The sequence below is a fragment of the Barbus barbus genome, assembly GCF_936440315.1.
Source record: "Barbus barbus genome assembly, chromosome: 32".
Taxonomy (NCBI): domain Eukaryota; kingdom Metazoa; phylum Chordata; class Actinopteri; order Cypriniformes; family Cyprinidae; genus Barbus; species Barbus barbus.
The window spans coordinates 19,916,415-19,937,391 of record NC_136760.1 but is presented as its reverse complement, the minus strand read 5'-3'; the positions used below and the strand labels follow the sequence as shown (position 1 = coordinate 19,937,391).

General features: G+C 39.9%; 1 protein-coding gene across 1 annotated transcript; it reads right to left on the bottom strand.

Annotated features, from left to right (window-relative positions):
* Positions 1–8,626: 8,626 nt before the first annotated feature.
* kcnk1a (potassium channel, subfamily K, member 1a) lies at positions 8,627–13,125 on the bottom strand. Its single transcript, XM_079388961.1, has 3 exons — positions 12,590–13,125; positions 10,694–11,089; positions 8,627–9,952 (listed from the first exon to the last, which is right to left on the bottom strand). The coding sequence occupies exons 1-3, from the start codon at positions 12,942–12,944 to the stop codon at positions 9,687–9,689; spliced, it is 1,017 nt and encodes a 338-aa protein (XP_079245087.1). The 5' UTR covers positions 12,945–13,125; the 3' UTR covers positions 8,627–9,686.
* Between the last annotated feature and the right edge of the window lie 7,852 nt (positions 13,126–20,977).

The window sequence follows — 20,977 nt, the reverse complement described above, 5'->3', positions numbered from 1 at the left end:
TTTTGTAATAAAACGGCAGAATCATGGCTAACTCCGTAGAGTATTGTAGGTATATTAAACACACACTTCGGTGTATCTTTCTTAGGTGAACAGGTCAATTGAAGCAAACACATCAGCCCATCTGTCTGTCACAGCAGAGATGGCAGTGTGGAAAGAAGGAAACTGGCCAAGAGTAGATGAGGAAGGAAGTGGCTCTTGGTGAACTTCCCAGGAAGATGGGATTTCATGCAAAGCCTTTTTGATCAAATGTGACTGTTTTTAACTGGGTTTTCAATATCTTTAAATTAGTTTTAAATACATTTTAGACCCACCCTAATACACATACACACAAGCTCATACTTGTTGCCATGCAGTTGATATTGCATTCTGTTTTTAGTGTGTCTTTTTAGTGTGTTTCTGAGGGTTTTCTGTGTGGCTGTGTATTATTCCGACCACCAAATTAGGACATGGTCCCTACATAAACCTGGGGTCAAATTAATGTTTGTTTAATCCTTTCATGTAATTCTATGAGATTTTGTTTCTCCATTTTATTGTTGACCCTGGTGAAAATCTTAATCCTGATTGCTAAGAAAAGACAACAATATTTCATCAACAAGCCACACAATTTGAAAAATCATTCATGTCATCATTCAGAGTAGCATGCTGAATGTTTAATACAATGTTTCATCTTTCAACTCTTAAGTATGAGAAATATTAACCTACTAGTGATTAACATGCACCATATGTTCATTTTCATACATAATGTACGCGTATGCTTTTTAATAAGTACCACATTTACTCCTTCACTATAGTTTATGGCATTTTCATTGCTGCTCCTAAAAAACAAACAAAAAAAATGTACCCTGTGAAAATGCTGCCTGTTATTAAAAAAAATTGATATAAAGTCAGATTTCTTGATTATATTGCAGTGCAAAGAACTGTAACAACTGAAAGTAAATTAAGCATTAATAATCTATAATCAAAACAGTCTTAATAAAAGTCCTTAAAAGTATAATTATGCCATTATCATTATATCACTCAGATTAGCTTTTCAGCACTTAATCAAATGTAAAATTTCTACCTGTCTTTCGGAGGACACAGTTGAACAAAGGGCGCTGGAGTCTTATCCTCTTTCTGCATTGTGCTGGCACATCATGTGTGGGGATCTTGTCCCTGCAGTGTGGCAGCTTCACGGTCCACAGCCAGGTTTTGAAAGATGGCTAGCAGTGGGGGTGTGAGCCACTGTGTGTGTGTCTGTGTGTGGTGAGCGAAGGGGAGTTCATTGTAACTGGTTGGCACCTATCGATCGGAAGGGCCGTCTCCAGCCCAGCACAAGCCTCAAACAGGAGACCTGTGCTTAGCTAAGCAAAAACTTCTGACAGTGCCGTCAATACCCTCCCGACACCTTCCGCTGGAGAACGCCGTGGGGAGAAGCCATGAGGTCTGCACTCCATATGCTTAACTCAAAATTGAGCTTGGCACACACTGTAGCGGGACCTGACATCTAATGAGGCAGACTGGCTTGGATAAACACTGGCCATGGGAGAGAGTTTAATTGAAAAATCTTGGGTGAGAACTATCGAAACGCTCTGGTGGGGATTATACACATTTACCAAGGACATACCAAAGGCAAAGTTAAAAGGAGACATTTATAAATAAGAACTGCAGTATTCAATAGTTTGTTCTTTTCAAGGAGAACAGTGTACGGTAATATGCCCCCAAGGGCAAGATGACCCCTCGTTTTTCTCTTTACCATAGATAGTATTTAATCTCATTTCAACACATTTAATAAACAGATACGGATAGGTTAATTGATCTAATTTTGTCTGGAAAATAGTGAGCTTTGACATTATGGTGTTTTAGTATGTTGTCAATTTGTTAATGGGGTGTTTGTGGAGTAAAAACATTCTTTTTATTTTGAGGTGAAAAGGTAAAATTAGACTATTGGGCTACGATGGCTCAGTAATTCCATAAATTAGTTGTACATTTCAGACATATTCTCTATTCATGCAATGTGAAATGATTCAGTTTGAATTCATAGTGTTGCTATTATGACATATCTTTAATTAAATATGTATATACTTTATATTCCTTTACAGAAGTTATATTATACTTTATATCTTTTACTGGGATTCTGCTTTGTCTGTCTTTGGTCATTCAATTATTGAAGTAAATAAAAAATAAAAAAGACAAAATAGCTTTAACTCTGGTACAACACATCAAATTTCCCATGAGATTTCTTTAATATCTTGTTCTTTCTCCTAAATAGCAATGAGACTGAATGAAGTTCAAATGGAGATTATAGATCGTGTGCTTCTCAGATTTTCCTTTTGAGAAAAAACATCCTTGTAATCTCAAGTTTTTATTCTAATTCCCAAAGAAATTGTTGAAACAGTAGGAAATTTTGATATGACTGTAACGCCACGCCAGCAGAGGGAGCCCTCACCTGAATACTGACTGCATGCTCCCTCTGCTGCTTCTACTTCCACTACCTGTTTGGTACTTTAAAAGCGATCACCATGTGCTTCCACCTTGCGAAGTATTGCCAGTTTCACCTGCCTTACCGAGCGTTTTTCATATACCCTGTCTGATTACCTGTTGCCGTCTTGTTTTGCCTCTGGATTATCGAGTTTACGGATCGCCCCTTTTGGATTGTTTGCCAGTGAGGACTGCTTTATGGTTTGACCCCTTTTGCCTGCCTTTGTCTTTTGCTCTCTAGATTTCCCCTTCTTGCTACGTTTGTTTATTTGGACTGATCACCCGGTATTGACCCTCTGCCTGCTTTATCTCACCGCTGCCTGGAATACGTTTATGTTGCATCTGCCTTAGACTGCCTTCTGACACCGACCTCCTGCCTGTTTTGTGTACTCTGCTTTTCTTAATAAACATCCGCTAATGGATTCAACTTCTGCCTCAGCGTCCCCGTTACAGAATACTTCGCCTACAATGAATCCAGCGGACGTTTCGAACCTCCAAGCGGCATTTGCTTATCAAGGAGAATTATTAAAGAGCTATCAGGAACAACTCAGCAAACTCCAGTCCGTCAACGAGCACCTAACACAGTACATTCGATCGCTACCTCCTCCCACGCCTAGAACGGTAAGCTTTGCTCTCCCTGACAAGTTCGATGGTACTGCTGAGTTATGTAAAGGATTTATTCGTCAAGTTAAGTTATATTTCGACCACCAGAAAGACAAATTCGAAACCAAAGAAACAAAGTGTGCTTTCCTTATGACACTGTTAACGGGCAGAGCCATCGATTGGGCTTCAGCAGTGTGGGATGCGGACGTTCTGTTCAGATGCTCAGTTAACTATTTCATGGACCAACTCCGTGAGGTGTTTGAATATCCCGCAGGGGGCAGGGATGTTTCGACACAATTGATCGGACTTCAGCAAGGTGATCGTACAGCTGCGGAATATGCCATTAACTTCCGAACTCTGGCTGCTCAAAGTGGATGGAATGATGTCTCATTGAAAGCTATGTTTTTCCACAGTCTTAATCCTGCTCTACAGGCTGAACTGGCTTGCCGCAAAGAGGATTTGTCCTTTTCTGATTTCGTCTCGCTCACGGTAAAGATCGATAACCTCATGAGACAACACTCCAAACCCAAACCTGAAAGGAGTAACCCCTGTAAACTCGCAATAGCACCAACACCCATATCTTCTCCACGGGAGGAACCCATGCAGATCAACATTTCAAGATTGTCAGCGGAGGAGAAGGAAAGACGTCGCACTAACAACTTGTGTTTCTACTGCGGGGGAACAGGCCATCGCAGTCTAGGATGCCCTCAGAAACGTTCATCCAACACCAGGGTAAATATTAACCACTTTGCCTTACTTACCAACCGATCTCTCACCTTTCCCATTACCCTAGAAAATGATACTCTGTCTCTTGAACTTACTGCCTTGATAGACTCGGGAGCAGCGTTAAACATCATCAACCGGACTGTGGTGGAGGAATACCAGATCCCCGTTCAACCTTGCACCCCCCCCCATAAAGATCAAAGCCATTGATGACGCCCTCATCGGAGAAGGAATCACTTATCAAACCAAGACACTCACACTCAAGGTCGGCCTGCTGCACCAGGAATCTATTTCATTCTACGTCGTTGACTCTCCCAAGCATGAGGTAATCTTGGGATTCCCCTGGCTTTCGATTCACGACCCCGACATCTCCTGGTATCATGGTGAGCTAACACATTGGTCCGCCTTCTGTCAAAAGAACTGTCTTTCCGCAAAACCCCAACCCTGTTACACCACCACGGTAGAAAGTCCCCTCACTCACAAGGACGTTACCATTCCATCCTGCTATCACGACGTATCTGAAGTGTTCAGTAAGACAAAGGCAGCCCAACTTCCACCACATCGTCCCTGGGATTGTGCCATTGAGCTCCTCCCGAATGCCATGCCCCCTAAAAGTAAAGTTTACCCCCTTTCACAAAAGGAAAGTCAAGCCATGGAGGAATATATTAACGAGGCTCTAGACTCCGGATTCATCCAACCTTCTACTTCTCCCGCGGCAGCAGGGTTTTTCTTTGTCGAGAAGAAGGACGGAGGACTAAGACCCTGCATAGACTATAGAGGCCTGAATAACGTCACAGTTAAATTTCGTTACCCCCTCCCTCTAGTACCCTCTGCCTTAGAACAGTTACGTGAAGCCACCATATACACCAAACTTGACCTACGAAGCGCTTACAATCTCATTCGAATCCGTGAGGGTGATGAATGGAAAACCGCCTTCCTCACCACTAGGGGGCACTACGAGTACCGGGTGATGCCGTATGGGATGGCCAACTCTCCAGCTGTGTTTCAGTCGTTCATCAATGAGATCTTCAAGGACCTGCTCAACAAGTATGTGATCGCCTATATTGACGATATTCTAGTATATTCCAAGACAGAGGAAGATCACGTTGATCATGTACGTACCGTCCTATCAAGACTCCTACAGAATCAACTGTATGTAAAGGCAGAGAAATGTGAATTTCACGTTCGTCAAACCTCGTTCCTCGGGTACCATATCAGTCATCAAGGGGTTAAAATGGACATTTCCAAAATCCAAGCAGTCATCGAATGGCCACAACCCACCACAGTAAAGGAGTTGCAACGGTTCCTGGGGTTTGCTAACTTTTATAGGAGGTTCATCCGTGATTACAGCATGATTGCAGCCCCCTTAACATCCCTCCTAAAAGGTAAACCATCCAAACTAGCATGGACCGAAGCGGCCAGTCAAGCTTTCGTCTCCCTAAAAGAGAGATTCACCTCGGCCCCCATCCTGAAACATCCTGATCCAAATTTGCCCTTTATAGTGGAGGTGGACGCTTCTGATTGTGGTATAGGGGCAGTCTTGTCACAGAGACACGGTCAGCCAGGCAAATTGTTTCCATGTGCTTTCTTCTCCAGGAAACTGACTCAGGCAGAGCGTAACTACGACGTGGGGAACAAGGAACTTTTATCAATGAAAGCAGCAATTGAGGAGTGGCGACATTGGCTTGAAGGTGCCACTCACCCCTTCCAAGTAATCACAGACCATAAGAACCTAGAATACATCAAGGGAGCGAAACGTCTAAATCCAAGGCAGGCTCACTGGGCACTCTTCTTCACTCGCTTTCAGTTTACGGTAACCTACAGGCCGGGCAGTCAGAATAGTAAAGTGGACGCTCTCTCACGACGCCACGATCCTCCTATCGAACAACAATCCCCAGAACCAATACTTCCTCCCACGGTTATCCTGGCTCCCATCTCTTGGGATATCATGGAGGAGATTCAGCGTGAGCAACAGAACGAACCACCACCCACAAACTGTCCCCCCAACCAGCAATTTGTACCAAGTACTCTACGGAATCGAGTGATGCAATGGGTGCATTCTTCCCTAAGCTCCGGGCATCCAGGTATCTCACGTACTCTCCATTTAACTAAGAACACATTCTGGTGGCCCTCCATGAACAGAGATGTAACATCATTTGTGAAATCATGCTCCCTCTGTGCTCAGTCTAAGACCCCCAAAGAATTGCCCTCTGGTCTTCTACGCCCACTCCCCATACCACAACGTCCATGGTCACACCTATCCATCGACTTCATCACCGACCTACCACCCTCCAACGACTTCACAGCAATACTGGTAACCATCGATCGATTCTCCAAATCCTGTCGTCTCATCCCCCTAAAAGGCCTGCCCTCTGCCATGGAAACTGCTCTTGCTCTCTTCCACAATGTGTTTCGCATCTATGGCCTCCCGGAAGACATAGTGAGTGATAGGGGCACCCAATTCACTTCTCAAGTATGGAGGGCATTCTGCAAACAGTTGGATATTAACGTGAGTCTGACTTCAGGATATCATCCTCAAGCCAATGGCCAGGTGGAAAGATTGAATCAGGAGATTGGACGATATCTGAGAACCTACTGTAACCGTGAACAACATAGATGGTCGGAATTCCTCCCATGGGCAGAATACGCCCAAAACTCGCTCACCCACTCGTCTACAGGTCTCACCCCCTTTCAGTGTGTCCTGGGGTTTCAACCACCGATGTTCCCGTGGTCTGGCGAACCCTCCTCGGTTCCAGCGGTCGATGACTGGATAAGGCGTAGTGAGAGGGTGTGGGACAGTGCTCATGTTCGTCTTCAGCGGGCTGTTAGGACGCAGGAAATACAGGCTAACAGACAACGCCGTCCACACCCTCCCTACCAACCTGGGCAACGGGTCTGGCTCTCCACTCGGGACATCAAATTGCGGCTACCCAGCAGGAAGCTCTCCCCAAGGTACGTCGGTCCTTTTAAAATTCTTCGTAGAATTAATGAGGTTACCTACCAGTTAGAGCTTCCTGCTAACTATCGTATCTCTCCCTCTTTCCATGTCTCCCTCCTGAAACCGGTCCACCCGGATGCTGACCCCGGCCATGAAGCCCCAGAACCACCGCCACCCTTGGACATTGACGGGACTCCCGCTTACCAGGTGCACGAGTTGCTGGACTCGCGTCGGCGAGGGGGTTGGCTCCAGTACTTGGTGGACTGGGAGGGATATGGACCTGAGGAGAGATCGTGGGTAGCCGCCCGCGACATCCTAGACCCATCACTCATCGAGGAATTTCATCGAGCCAGACCCGACCGACCTGCACCACGACCACGGGGTCGGCCACGTCGAGCTCCGGGAGTCGCTCCTAGGGGGGGGGATTCTGTAACGCCACGCCAGCAGAGGGAGCCCTCACCTGAATACTGACTGCATGCTCCCTCTGCTGCTTCTACTTCCACTTCCTGTTTGGTACTTTAAAAGCGATCACCATGTGCTTCCACCTTGCGAAGTATTGCCAGTTTCACCTGCCTTACCGAGCGTTTTTCATATACCCTGTCTGATTACCTGTTGCCGTCTTGTTTTGCCTCTGGATTATCGAGTTTACGGATCGCCCCTTTTGGATTGTTTGCCAGTGAGGACTGCTTTATGGTTTGACCCCTTTTGCCTGCCTTTGTCTTTTGCTCTCTAGATTTCCCCTTCTTGCTACGTTTGTTTATTTGGACTGATCACCCGGTATTGACCCTCTGCCTGCTTTATCTCACCGCTGCCTGGAATACGTTTATTTTGCATCTGCCTTAGACTGCCTTCTGACACCGACCTCCTGCCTGTTTTGTGTACTCTGCTTTTCTTAATAAACATCCGCTAATGGATTCAACTTCTGCCTCAGCGTCCCCGTTACAATGACCTGATATTGCACCAATATCTAAGAATATATTTCTCATCAAATAATAATAAGTATGTGTTCTTATTTAAATTACTTTAAATATTAGCTATAATATTATATATTCACATTATTAAGCTCTGTACTTTAACTGTTTGTCAACAAATGTCTCAATTGTGCCTATTATTTTTATGAGAAACATCTCAAATAATGTCAATACTTTAGTAAATGAAACATTACTGAGACCTCCATCAAGGTATGAAAGGAAAATAAAATGGCCATGTTAATAATAAAATTTGCATCATTCATTCATTCATTCAATGTTTCATTCATTCATCATATATAAACCAACAGATACTAACATGAAAGCATTCCGAATATACTAAGAACATTTTCCCATGATATGAAGGAATTATTCACCTTTGGAGAAGCCCTGAAATATAACCTCCTATATCACCTGCAAGAAAAATACATTGTCCATTTACAAGCTCAGTTTCTCAACATCTTTCTCATCTAATGCTGTGATGATAATAGATGTGACATTTAGATGCATGTCTAGGGGAACTCAAGAAGGTCTCTTATAGTTTCATGTGCTGAACTTATTGAAATTTGTCCTGGTCAAGTTTAACAAGGTGAGCACAGCTGCAGGGCCTTGTTAACATAACCTCGGCTCAATTTCAGCACCACTATTACAGGATGGCATCAAATTCATTTTCAAACAGCAGAGTAAATATCTCTTTTAACAGCACTGAGCTGGCATCCTGTTAACAGACTGTACAGCTGCTCAGGGTTTTAACACACCGATACAGCCACGCAAAATGATCTAAGTAAACAACTCTGAGAGGTGAAGGAGATGTGTTTGGATTACATTTGATATGTGCTGCAAGTTCAGTTCATATGTACGTCTTGCTATTGGCTGTGAACACAACGTCTTGCTATTGGCTGTACCATAAGTGCACACAATACAATTAAAACATCTACAGAATAACCAAAATCTCCAGTTTATTCTGTTTTGTTAAAGTGCGACTCAATACATACAATAAATGCACAACTTTCAGTATCTTTAGGCATGTGCAATAAAATGAAAATATAAAAATGAAAACTACAAATGAATGACAAAATAGCATTAATTTCCCTCAGCAATATACCCAGTCACTAAGAATGTACCGATGCACTGATGTGACTCATGTTCTCGGCTTACAATACAACAGTGATGGCACTCAATGCACAACAGCACCTTTAGGTGGTGGACAATGCCTAATGCAATTGCAGAAAAGCCAACATGAATAAATCCGTAAACGTAAAGAAATTAAATTTTTGATTGTCTGATGCCTCTACTAAAAATATACATATTTTAAATTCCCTTACAAGTGAATTACAGAAAGTGTCACTAGGAATGTCATCAGGGACCTGCCCCTGCCTATTCTAAAAATCTAATGGAAAAAAAAAAAGACTAAAGGCTGGAATACACTACATAATTTTTTTTTTTTTTTTTTTTATCTGAACAGATTGGTAAACTTTTGCATTTTTTTTTTTTATAAAAGTCATGCAGTGTTTTCCAGCCTTAAGCAATATCTACAAACTTAGTAACCTGAAAACATGATTTCCATTAATACATCTGTAAAACTATAATACAGGATATGGATCCCTTTATGTCATCTAACAAGAACAGCATTTGAAGTATGTAATGCTAGTCTATGACCACTTACCAGTTGACTATTTATATTTAGAAGTCATGGATGGATTTATCTTTTACATACACACACAAACATGCACAAAACCCTGGTCACAAAATGTTTTTCCGTTCAGCAGCAGCATGAACCATGATGTCCTATGATATTATGTATTCTACAAGTTCATACAATCCTTTTCCTCAATAAATTACCTTCAGCCTGTGTTTCAAGTATTCATATCTATGGAAGGTTTCAGTTAACTTGACAGCAGAGTACACTAACAAATTACATTACATTTATGCTCTTAGCGGAGATGTTTCAGAAACATTAACGTGTCAGGTTTCTAGACACAGAATTTTAGGATGCATCATCGGTCCATTGGTCCATTGGAGGTAGTAGTAGGTGAGGCGGAGACAATGTCATCAGGAAACATATCAGTTTTATCCTCCTTAAATGATGCTGCCTGGTCGGACACAGAGGCGAATGAGAGGTGATCATGATCCACAATGTTTAGCTGGTCCTCTGTTTTTTGTTTCCTCAGGTAGAACATCTTTCTGAGCTTCTTCAACTGCTGAAGTTCACAGAAGGTTTCCAGAACCACCAGCATCGCGACCAAGCCCAATATCAGGTAGACTGTAGAGGAGAGAGGCAGGTAAGGTTAAAGAGGGACAGAGAGCGACGTTAAGGGGTCTGCGGTGATACTACAGTGGGCGGTGGCCAATTAATTGTTTGAAAAAATTTGAATAGGCAAATGATAAGTTATCAAAGCAACCTAAGATAAAGTTTAAATAAAGAAGCTTAAGTTCAAGTACAAAGTAAAAATTCGGCTACATGTTTAATTGTCTCTTTCACATACTATTCAAAAGTGTGGTGTTAGTAAGATTTTTTATTTTTTGAATGAATGAATTATTACTTGTATTCAACACAAATGCATTAAATTAATCAATTTAAGAATTAAGAATTTTAAATTGTAAAAAAAAAAAAAAAAATTTACTTTTTTTTTGTTCTTATTAAAGATTCTTGAAAAAAACATGCATCACGGTATCAACAAAAATATCGAGCAGCATAACCATGTTACTTGAGCATCAAATCAGCATATTAGAATGATTTTTGAAGGATCAAGTAATGGCTGCTGAAAATTTAGCTTGGTCATCACAAAAATAAATTACATTTGAAATTACATTCAAATTGAAAACAGCTATTTTAAATTGTAATAATATTGCACAACATTGCCAATGAGCATAAAAGACTTTGTTCAAAACCATTTCAGAAATTTCACAAAATTTTAAACAGTAGAGCATGTATAAATATAAGAAAATAAAATTAAAATGTATATATGTACATCAATAATGATTAAATGAACTGTGCACTTACATGTAATGCCCAATTTATATAGTTCTCTGAACCTCTGATGGTAGCCCTCTCCTGGTACATAGTCTCCTAAGCCAATAGTACTAAGAGAGATGAAGCAGAAATAGAAGGATTCCAGGAAATTCCATTCCTCTTCCAGTACTGAAAAGATGATGGCAGGTATGAGGAAGAAGCAGGAGACAGTTATAATTGCCAGCAGGGAGGCGTGCAGGGCGGCCAGCAGAGGTTTGGACATGCCCCAGCGCCGGTGCAGGTACTCCACGGGCCTGCGGGTACTGAACTCCATGATCCTCTGGACCACCGCAGTCAGGAACAGCAGGGTGAACGGAATTCCCACCACTGAGTAAATTATGCAGAAGGCCTTACCACCATCTGAGAGAGGAACGGTGTGGCCATATCCTGGAAAAAAAACCCCACATGAAGCTCTTTGAATAGGTCTTTGCCTTTCACAGGTTGATTTTTCCCATGGGTTAAAGGTCATAAAAATGTATTTGACTGAAATGTACTAAAATATTTTACTCATTTTATATTCTACCAAAAATAAAACTGTTCTAGATGATGAGGTAGTAAGAGAGGGACCTGGCAGACCTGGCAATTACAGACCTGGCAATCCTCAATTCATCTAGCATTTTACTCAAATGAACCAGTTAATTTTGTTTTAAACACTATCCTAAGCACACAATGAAAAGTTACCAGGGACGTCAAGGGTGTTTAAATCCTGCTGGATTAAGTTACATAGTCCTTGGAAACACTACACACACTCCATGCTTATCCTTCAGACATCCTTCAAATCATCCACTGCAAAGAATTACTAAACCACTAGGGCTCCTAAGGGGCTCTAAATATGTGAGCATGCACTTATTTTGCTTTATTTGTAAGTGTCTTAATAAATACAGTAAAATCTTGAAGAAAATCTCGACTTGAAGATGAAGATGATCATCATCATTTATGCAAAAAGATTCAAAAGTGGCTCAATTACAATTGTTTTGTCTATACTATAGTATTATATAGTGTATTTGGTATCATATTTTTGCTACTTTTTTGCTTATGTTTAATACATCCTGAGCACTGACTGAAATGTTAATGTTATTAATAGAATAGTTATTAACAGTTATAGTTATTAACAGTAACAGCCAACTGCATAACACTGCTGGTCATTTGAATGAAGCCCATTATAAGCAATTTGGTCTATACAGAATAATACTTGTACTCTAGAAGACTTATATATTTTTATTTCATGTGATTGCATATTATTTTGCAGAAGTGCTGGTTATTTATTTGTGTAAAGCTTGTTTAATGAGCAAAAAATGACTACTAATTTTCCTTAAAATACATTGTGTTTGTGTAAATCTAAATTATTTTATTGAACTGTTCCCCTTTGTAGTATGTTAAGAAAAAATATTATTTGCCTTTATTCATAGTCTGTATTATATGTTTGTACAAGATCTTGATATATTGCAAGGCCCATAAAGCTTTGTTGGCTTTTGACTCATTATGAAGGGAGGGAGAGAGACAGACTGCTCTAACACATTAAACACAGTAGGCAGGTTTTTTTTCTTGAGTTGCATCTTTGTTTTAAAACATATTTAGTCTGTATAAAAATCTTATTGTAAATGTGGGGCTGTTTAAAAAGGCCACATCATACTGTACAAGCTTTTCAACCTTCACAGGCGTCAGCTAATGCTTTTATCAGAGATCTCAAGAGAGGACAGGTCGACCTTACCAATGACACCACGGTGTTTTCTACCATTGCGGCCGCTTTTGAGTAAATTGTACATTATTGTGATTTACAGGATTACAGACAGTAAATTAGATCATGTAAATCAACTACTAGTTTAGAATACAATAACCAATCCTATTATAGCTATTTAATATTGTCAAGAGAAAGTCTGTTCTCACCTGTCGTGGACAGCACAGTGCTGGCGAAGAAGAGGGCTGATGTGAAATCCCAGTTCCAGTTAGTAGTAGCATTATTGAGAACCGACACACCGTAATTACTCGCCTCTAAAGCTCTGGCGAGAAACTCCTCCAGTCTTTCTTCGGACAGACATTCATTATCATTTAGAAACTGCTGCTTCACGGTCCGAAGCTCTTGCCGAAGCTGCTCTTCATGCGGCAGCTCCACCGCGGAAAACACTAAAGCACCAAATATCAGATATAACACATACGCCAACACCAGGACCAAGAAATACCACGTAGACCTGTACCCTTCTATGACACGCACACAAGAACCTCCAGACAGACACTGAAGCATTGTCTCCGCGGGAGAATTAATACAGGCAGCTGTAATACAGGAATACACTTGTTTCTTACGAATAAAAGGGAGCAAACTCTCTTACAGCTGTCTTTTGATTATAATTTCCTGTTTGTCCCCTGCCGGTATCGCAGAGCTGATGTGACGGATGATCAGGAGAAGCGTTTACTAATCGTACTATGACGAAGGGATTTTTTATTAATATTCGTAAACCCACCTATCGCCTGTGGAATGTAACAACGCAACGTCAGCACTGCATAATTAATATTCATGAAACAAGCCATCGCCATTGGATGGCTACAACGGGCGTCAGAGTTATCTGATTAATATTCATGAGATTGCCTTCGCTGTAGTAGGATTCATATTTTTGACGTCTTGTTCCTCCACGCCTCACCTTACGCAGGTCAGCTCTATTCATTACATTTATCACGGTAGGGCGCACCTAGTAAGGTAAACCTGAGGAATTTGCGTTTAGAAGACAGATACACTCAATGAGAGGATACTATATGGCTAAGTGAAAGTAACCCATAGGGGTTACATACTCTGTTACCTGGTAGAACAGGTTTGACCAGGTGGTAATAGAATGAGAAAAACTTGGAAAGTGACCTCAAACAAAAGTGTTGTTGGAGCTTCCCATGTTTCCTCATGTGTATCAAAGAGCTTTCACGTGTAGCAATGGTTATGAATAGCCAAAACTCTTGTCTGGTTTCTTGTGAAGTGGTCTGTGCTCTGTTTCAGTCTAACCTCTGAACAATAAATGTAAATGAAGCCGGAGAATACTACGAAAGCACCATATAAAAGTATCATAAAGGTGGTCCATACAACTATATTTCAAATTTCTTGAAGCAATTAGCTGTGTGACAAACAAAATGTCAAAACAAGATCAGTTTGATTCACAAATGAATCATTTATACTGGTTTTGCTATTCAACTGATTAACTGAAAATATTCAACTAAAGAGAACTATTCAAGTGCCAGTTCATGTTTTGTGATTACATTGTTCTTTTGAGAGACAGACATATTTGATACAAGTCCGAATTATTCATTTGTGAATCAAACTGATCTTGTCCTCGAGTCTTGGATGGATGTCAAGATTTTCAAAGAATTATGATGTAATTTATTCCTTTCCTCACAAAAAGCAATTGTATGACTTCAGGGCACACAGAATTTAGCACATCAGTTGCATCAATCGCTTTCATCATAATTTTATGATGCTTTTTTTTTCATGTTGGAGTTCAACAGCCCCTGTCCTCATTCACTTCAAAAACTCACCTTGCATGTTCCACAAAGGAATAAAATTCATGCAAGTTTGGAACAACATGAGGACAGAAATTCCTTTTTTTTTTTTTTTTTTGGTGAACTACCCCTTTAAATCATCACAATTTATTCATTTTAAAAGCATCACTCCACCCTGCAGGAGACCATTATCTCAGTAAACAGGTCTGGGCACATTCTATAGCTAAAGCTGCTGATGCACAATAGCAGTGGTTAATACATCTGAGATCATCAGACTGCTTACGTGGATAGTGTCATACTTGTGTGTCATACTTTCTCATTTCTGTTTAAACTTTTACTGTATTTAAATGTTTCACAATCACAAACTCTCTCAACAATGCTCTTGTCCTCATGAATCAATGCCAGATTTCGTGAGTGGATGGACAGCATGATGTGACAGCTGTTGCCTACTTCCTGTGCCTCTTGCCATTCTGCAGTTTTGCTGCATCATTGGATGACTGTATGCTTCATTCTTGGTACTGAACAGAAGTCAAACGGAGAGCTTTCTTTTTATATTCTGTTCAGCTCCTTTGGGTTATTTCTGGATGATCGAGTGAAATGTGAGACCTCTGGCCAGACCTGAGCGCCAATGTAGTCAAGGTTGTTGCTGTCACACAGAGGCACAAGGCCTTGACACACAGCCGATGTTATTGTTACACTGCTACTGGCATGTTAAACCTAATCTGCTATGACAATCATTTACATAAACGTCACTGACAATAAATTTACTAGGAAGTTATATAATTGTAGTGCAAAATCGGCAGATAATCGAATGAATCTGCACAATGAAAAGTAAACCTGGAATAAAAATATTAAATACAAACATTAATTTATTTGTTTGTTTGTTTTACAAAAGTTGAACTACTTTTTTCTTTTATAACCATGCGCGAAACGCAAAAGACGCAAAGTGCATTTTTTTTTGCATAAAAAAGCAGCGCGGTGGACTGCAAAAACGCATTCACACAGAAAGCATTTTTGCGTTTGAAAACGCGAGACGCAGGGTAATGGAATGGAAAAAGCATTAATATAAGTAGAACAACTTTTAACTTGACCCTTGCGTTTTTAGAAGCGAGTGCAAAGGTGAAACACGTCCGGCTAGCGCGTGTTCACATAGAAAAACAATGGAAAACAGCGCGGTGAAATACAAAAACGCGTTTTATGTGTGAACTGTCCCTTTAATACCCTACTGCAGAATAAGCTGAGCCATAAACACGATATTGAAAATGACACATCCCTGCTAACATTCAGATTACTGGTTCACCAATATGGGGTTTTCAGAGACTGAACTTTAAATGTGGTAGCATCCTTTTGTGCAAGCCTCTTTTAGGATCACTAGAGGGTACTGTGACTCCAAAAACGCGGAAAATCACCTTTAGATGTTTGCAGAGGTGTGGTGTTTCAAAGGTCAGTTGCAAACTCTGGAAAAGTGTCTGGTTATTATCCAGACCATGTTTTTGAAAGCATAGCAAACTCATTTGGTCACCTGAACATTTATATTTGCATTCCTCTACTGTGAGTGGAGCAAAAAAATAGAAGTTTAACCTGCCACATCTGTAGAGTTATAGTCCTCTAAAGTGTGTCTAGAACACTGTCAATCTTACACCTGGGTATAATTTATTGCAGACGTTTGATGTTTCTCTGTCTACTGTACTTCTCCGCCTATTGTGGTAAGAGTTGTATTTTAAAAGATTGTGATTTCCATGTTTAGCCACTTTATAAACAGAGGAAGTTGTTTGTTATATTTTGCCCGTTTTACAAGGCTACCATTAGGTTATCACCTACCACTTAAAGCAATTTTCACATACTTATTCCATTATTCAAATATGGAATGTTATTTCCACTACTCACTTGTGCCTTAATAGTATTTTTCAGATCTCGTAAAGACTTGTGATATTTCCTACGTCAAAGGGAGGACGCAAAATGAAGATTAATTGGTGGTTTTGTTGACACTGTTGATCTACACCTGTGCGCATAAAGGAACGGCAGAGAAGCATAAATGCTTCAAAGCATTCCAACTTTGTTTTAGTGCTTCACAGAAGGCCTTTTTCTTCCAGTTACTGGCTTAAAGGAAAGACAGATGAAATGTCAGCACGCACATAGGGATTAAATGTCCTGTTTGTTGAAAACAAGAACTTCCCAAAATCCAACATGAGGTTACTTCATAAATCAAAGCAGATCATGTTGTTAGTCTCCACCTAACTTTGTCTTTAGTCAATCATTTGTCTCTTGCGTGGCACAGTCTGCTTATATTATTCGCTGTAACCATGGCATAGCTTCTCAGACAGGAAGCGAACACGTGCAGAGCTATCCAGCCAAAGTCAACATTATATCTCAATGGTTGGCATTTGTGTTTGGGTTGTTTTTGACCATCCCCGGGCTGTTCCCAGGATTATGTTGCAATGGTGTTGAAATTGAGATCAGGACAAATCTGACAGCTGGCCTCGGTTTGTCATCCTTTTGTGACGCACAAGCGCCCTGACGCCATGTGCCCGCCAGGCAGCCGCTCGTTAGCCGGGTTGCGTGCTTTGCCAGGAGCTGCCACTCAGCATTTACGTTCTCAGCTGTACTTTTTGGGGGCACATCATTGATTGGGGCCACATGCGGCGTATACATGCATATGTTTCAGGTTGAGTGCAGGAGAAGCTTCCTGGCCCAACAAGTTCTGCGGTTCACTTTGGACATGTAGGCTGCAGTCCGGACTCAGAAAAAACAGCCTTACCGGCATCTGGAAAAGCCATCCCTGCCGGCAGATCCACCCCACAGGGGCTCTTATGCTGGATCTAGTCCATGAAGAGCTGTGGTAAGCACACTGCATTCTGTAGACTCCTCTGAGAATAAAGTCTGCATTACCTCCCCTGATTTATATCGCCCTTTTTTAAGGCCACTGGCAGAAAACTCAATGGCATTCTTGTATGCACTTTGCTGTGCAGTTAATGTTAGAAAGACTAAAGAACAACCAAAAGGTAATCTATCTATCTATCTATCTATCTATCTATCTATCTATCTATCTATCTATCTATCTATCTATCTATCTATCTATCTATCTATCTATCTATCTATCTATCTATCTATCTATCATCTATCTATCTATCTATCTATCTATCTATCTATCTATCTATCTATCTATCTATCTATCTATCTATCTATCTGCCTGCCTGCCTGCCTATCTATGTCTATCTATCTGTCTGTGTCTGTCTGTCTGTGTGTGTGTCTGTCTGTCTGTCTGTCGTCTGTCTGTTGTTTTGAATGAACTTGAGTCGTTTTGAATGTTTGAATGGCTCAAAAGAGTCATTTGTATGTGAATTGGTCAATCTGTCTGCTGTTGATTCATTGAAAAGAATCAGTTCATAAGAGTAATTTGCTTGTGAATCAGACTTCACAGGTTGTAATTGTTACTGCGTGCAGCCTGTGATGATTACTCAATAAAAACGTGATTTTATTGCCAAAATTTTTCAATGCATGTACTTTTTAGTCTCACGCTCAATTCGGATGGCAAAACTCAGTAACAATAACTTGTGTTGTATATGTAGATTGAATAGAGTTTTAGATTTAGTAGCACATGTGGGTCGGTGCTGAAGCACAATCAGTGCACAAGATTGAGCTGGAAATGTTATCAATATTGAGATTAAAATGTGTTCAAATAAATATTTTATGGAGCCCCAAAGGGACATGGTGATGAAAAAAATTACATGAGAAGCAAAATTATACTTCAGTGCTTTTGTGTTCTCTTGCAAAAGTTCACCCAAGAAACTCTCTTGCAAAACATTTGCGTTTACTCACATAGAGTTTTTCTGCCACTGCCTATTATTGTCATCACAAAAGTTTTGCAAGCAAATGTAAAAGCACTGGAATACAATTTTTCATCCCATCTATTTTATTTTATTTTTTACCATTTCCATGTCACTTTAGGGACATAAATTGCGATTAATCTGAAAACTGATATTTTGTCTATAATGTCTGACCATTGGCTTTTAAATATATCAAAGGATTATATATTTATATATATAATCTCTTTTAAACAGCAGCACCCCACAGAGATTTGGCCATGAAGTTAATAACTCTTAATGCTTTGAGAGCCTGCTTAAAGCTTTCCTAATTTAATCTGCCACCTTCCTTCATGACCTCAACACCATTTTTTGGTGTTTTGAGTGCAGAGCTAATTGGCTTTGCCTCTCAGACAGATGATTGGCTGGGTACACAGAAATGTGAAAGTGGCTGGTGTTTGAAATGTGCTGAACTTCCTCCATGAGCTCATCTCATGGCCAGCATGTGGCTATGTTAATATCCTCTTGATCTACCCTGAATCATACATCATCAATTTGCCATGCCTCTGTACGACAACTGAAAAGATGCATCTGTAATTTTCTCTGAAATGAATAGTCGGTCTTGTGCTCCCTCTATTTTCAAAATATTGAAACTGGCACCCTTACAGCAATAATTCATCTTTATTTGCCTGCCAATAGTGAAGTCAGACTGGTGTCTTTGATTAAGTTGTTTGCACTCACATCAAACACATTTAAAATAAGCATGTTACCTTTGCAGATGACTTACACCTTTATGTAAATGAATGAAACAGACTGGGTTTTTCCATGTGGTTCCTTAATGAGCAAAGGAGATTTTTAGAGCAAACTGTTTTAAATCATAATCAAACTCCCTTGGTCCTAAAAAAAGGGAACGGCATGTATTTTGACACTGAATCTTGATGAAGGCGTTTATATGTAAACATGAGAAAGCAATTTTACCGACTTTTGGATTAAAGCAAAACAAAAATTTTGAACTCATTCCCACTTTCTGTTTTTTATCTTACATAAAAAATAGTCTGCATGTCAGTAAAGTATGATTAATGAAGGTAATTAATGATGGCCGGTCTTTGTTTCTCTGCTTTTTGTGAAGATGTTTAGATAACATGAATTAGTTTAGACATTTCTGGGTCAAGAGAGTAGTTTAACTGGCAAAACTGTTGTGATATTCAAACTTTTTCTTGAAATAACCTTAGACCTATATAGGACAAATATGCAGATGAGTAAGCCAATGTAATTAAGCATGTAATGGCCACAGAGTGTGATTAGTGAGAGCTCAACCATTGTTGTGACAATTCAGTTCCTCTCGCTCTACGGGTATCTGCAAAACAAGCTGTTGTTTTTGGCCACAACATTAGTATCTGTTAGATGAACCAATAGCAGAACATGTGTGAAAGACATTTAGTCTGCTAACTGGTCACTAATATCTGCCAATTTGAAGACAACTGATTTGTTTTTGAATAAATGTTAAAATTAGGTGAGTTTATGGGATAGTTCACAAAAAAAAAAAAAAAAAAATTAAAAAGAACATATTTAAAAAAAACGTTTTTTTTTGTCCATGCACTGAAAGTCAATGGGGTCTAAAACTCTAATGGACCCCAATGACTTTGGACAATAAATAAAAGTTATTGAAAACATCGTCATGATGGATTTGTTACTTAAAGACATGTAACTTTTCACTTCAGAAGATGGTATTTGAAGTCATGTGGATTACTTGTGGATTATTATGATCAACTCTCATTCTGACGGCACCCATTCACTACAGAGGATCCATTAATGAGAAAGTAATGTAGTGCTACATTTCTCCAAATATGTTCTGATGAAGAAACAAACTCATCTACATCTTGGATGGTGTGAGGGTAAGTAAATTTACAACAAATTGTAATTTTTGGGTGAACTATTCCCTTAAGGAATTGTCTGAGTCTCTGTTGTGTTCTTTCGAGGAAAGCTTGTTAACATTCTTGCATTGTGCGTTAATTACTTTTCTCATCATCCAAATATTGAGGTCTCTAAAAAACTGGGCAGCCCACATTACATCACTTTATTGTCTTTTATGTAATCACGGCATCTTTGATGTGGTCACTGCAGATGATATAGTAGTTCATAAACTTTAAACTTTAGCCCCCAATTTCCATAAAATATTTTTTACTGCATCACGGGTCCATCCTGCCACATATGGCAGGCTTGTGTTTCGAAAGAGGAATTATAAAAACATGGAAAATGTTTTCCTATCCGCCTTCTTGGTCTCTGCAATATTCTTCCAAAACAGGATGAAAGTTATATTTTAATAGATGATTATAATTAATGAACTTTGCAGGTAGTCATTTTGGGTCTTGAGAGGAAATGCACTGCTCAGATGGCTGCACATTGATGTTCAGAAACAGCACTGGACCATTCTACTCACCATGACCCATTAGTCTTCCATACTGGAACTAGAATGACAACAGCAGACAAAATCATTTAATGTCATAAAAGATCTCTCATCGCTCTTTCTGCACACATTTGACCCGCAACAATAGTTCTTTGTATAGGACTATGTGGATTATTGGAAATGGTTTTGCTTCAGTAGTATGGCTTTGCACTCACTTGCACAGTCACACAGTGCACAGGAGATAAAGGTAAAAGTGTCAAACTTTCCATTTCTGCTACTGAACATCTGAACCATCTCTTCACAAACAACATCAAATTCAGAAACCCCAGGGGTACTGGCTTGCTTTTTCAGTTGGCCTCCACAAAATGGACCATTAGCATGTGTTTTTGATATGTTGCGCAGCAGAACTGTTTCAACATTGATAATGATAAAAAAAAATGTTTCTTGAGCAGCAAATCAGCATATTAGAATGATTTCTGAAGTATCATGTGACACTAAAGACTGGAGTAATGCTGAAAATTCAGCTAGGCCATCACTGGAATAAATTACATTTTAAAACATATTTAAATAGAAAAGTGTTTTCTAAAA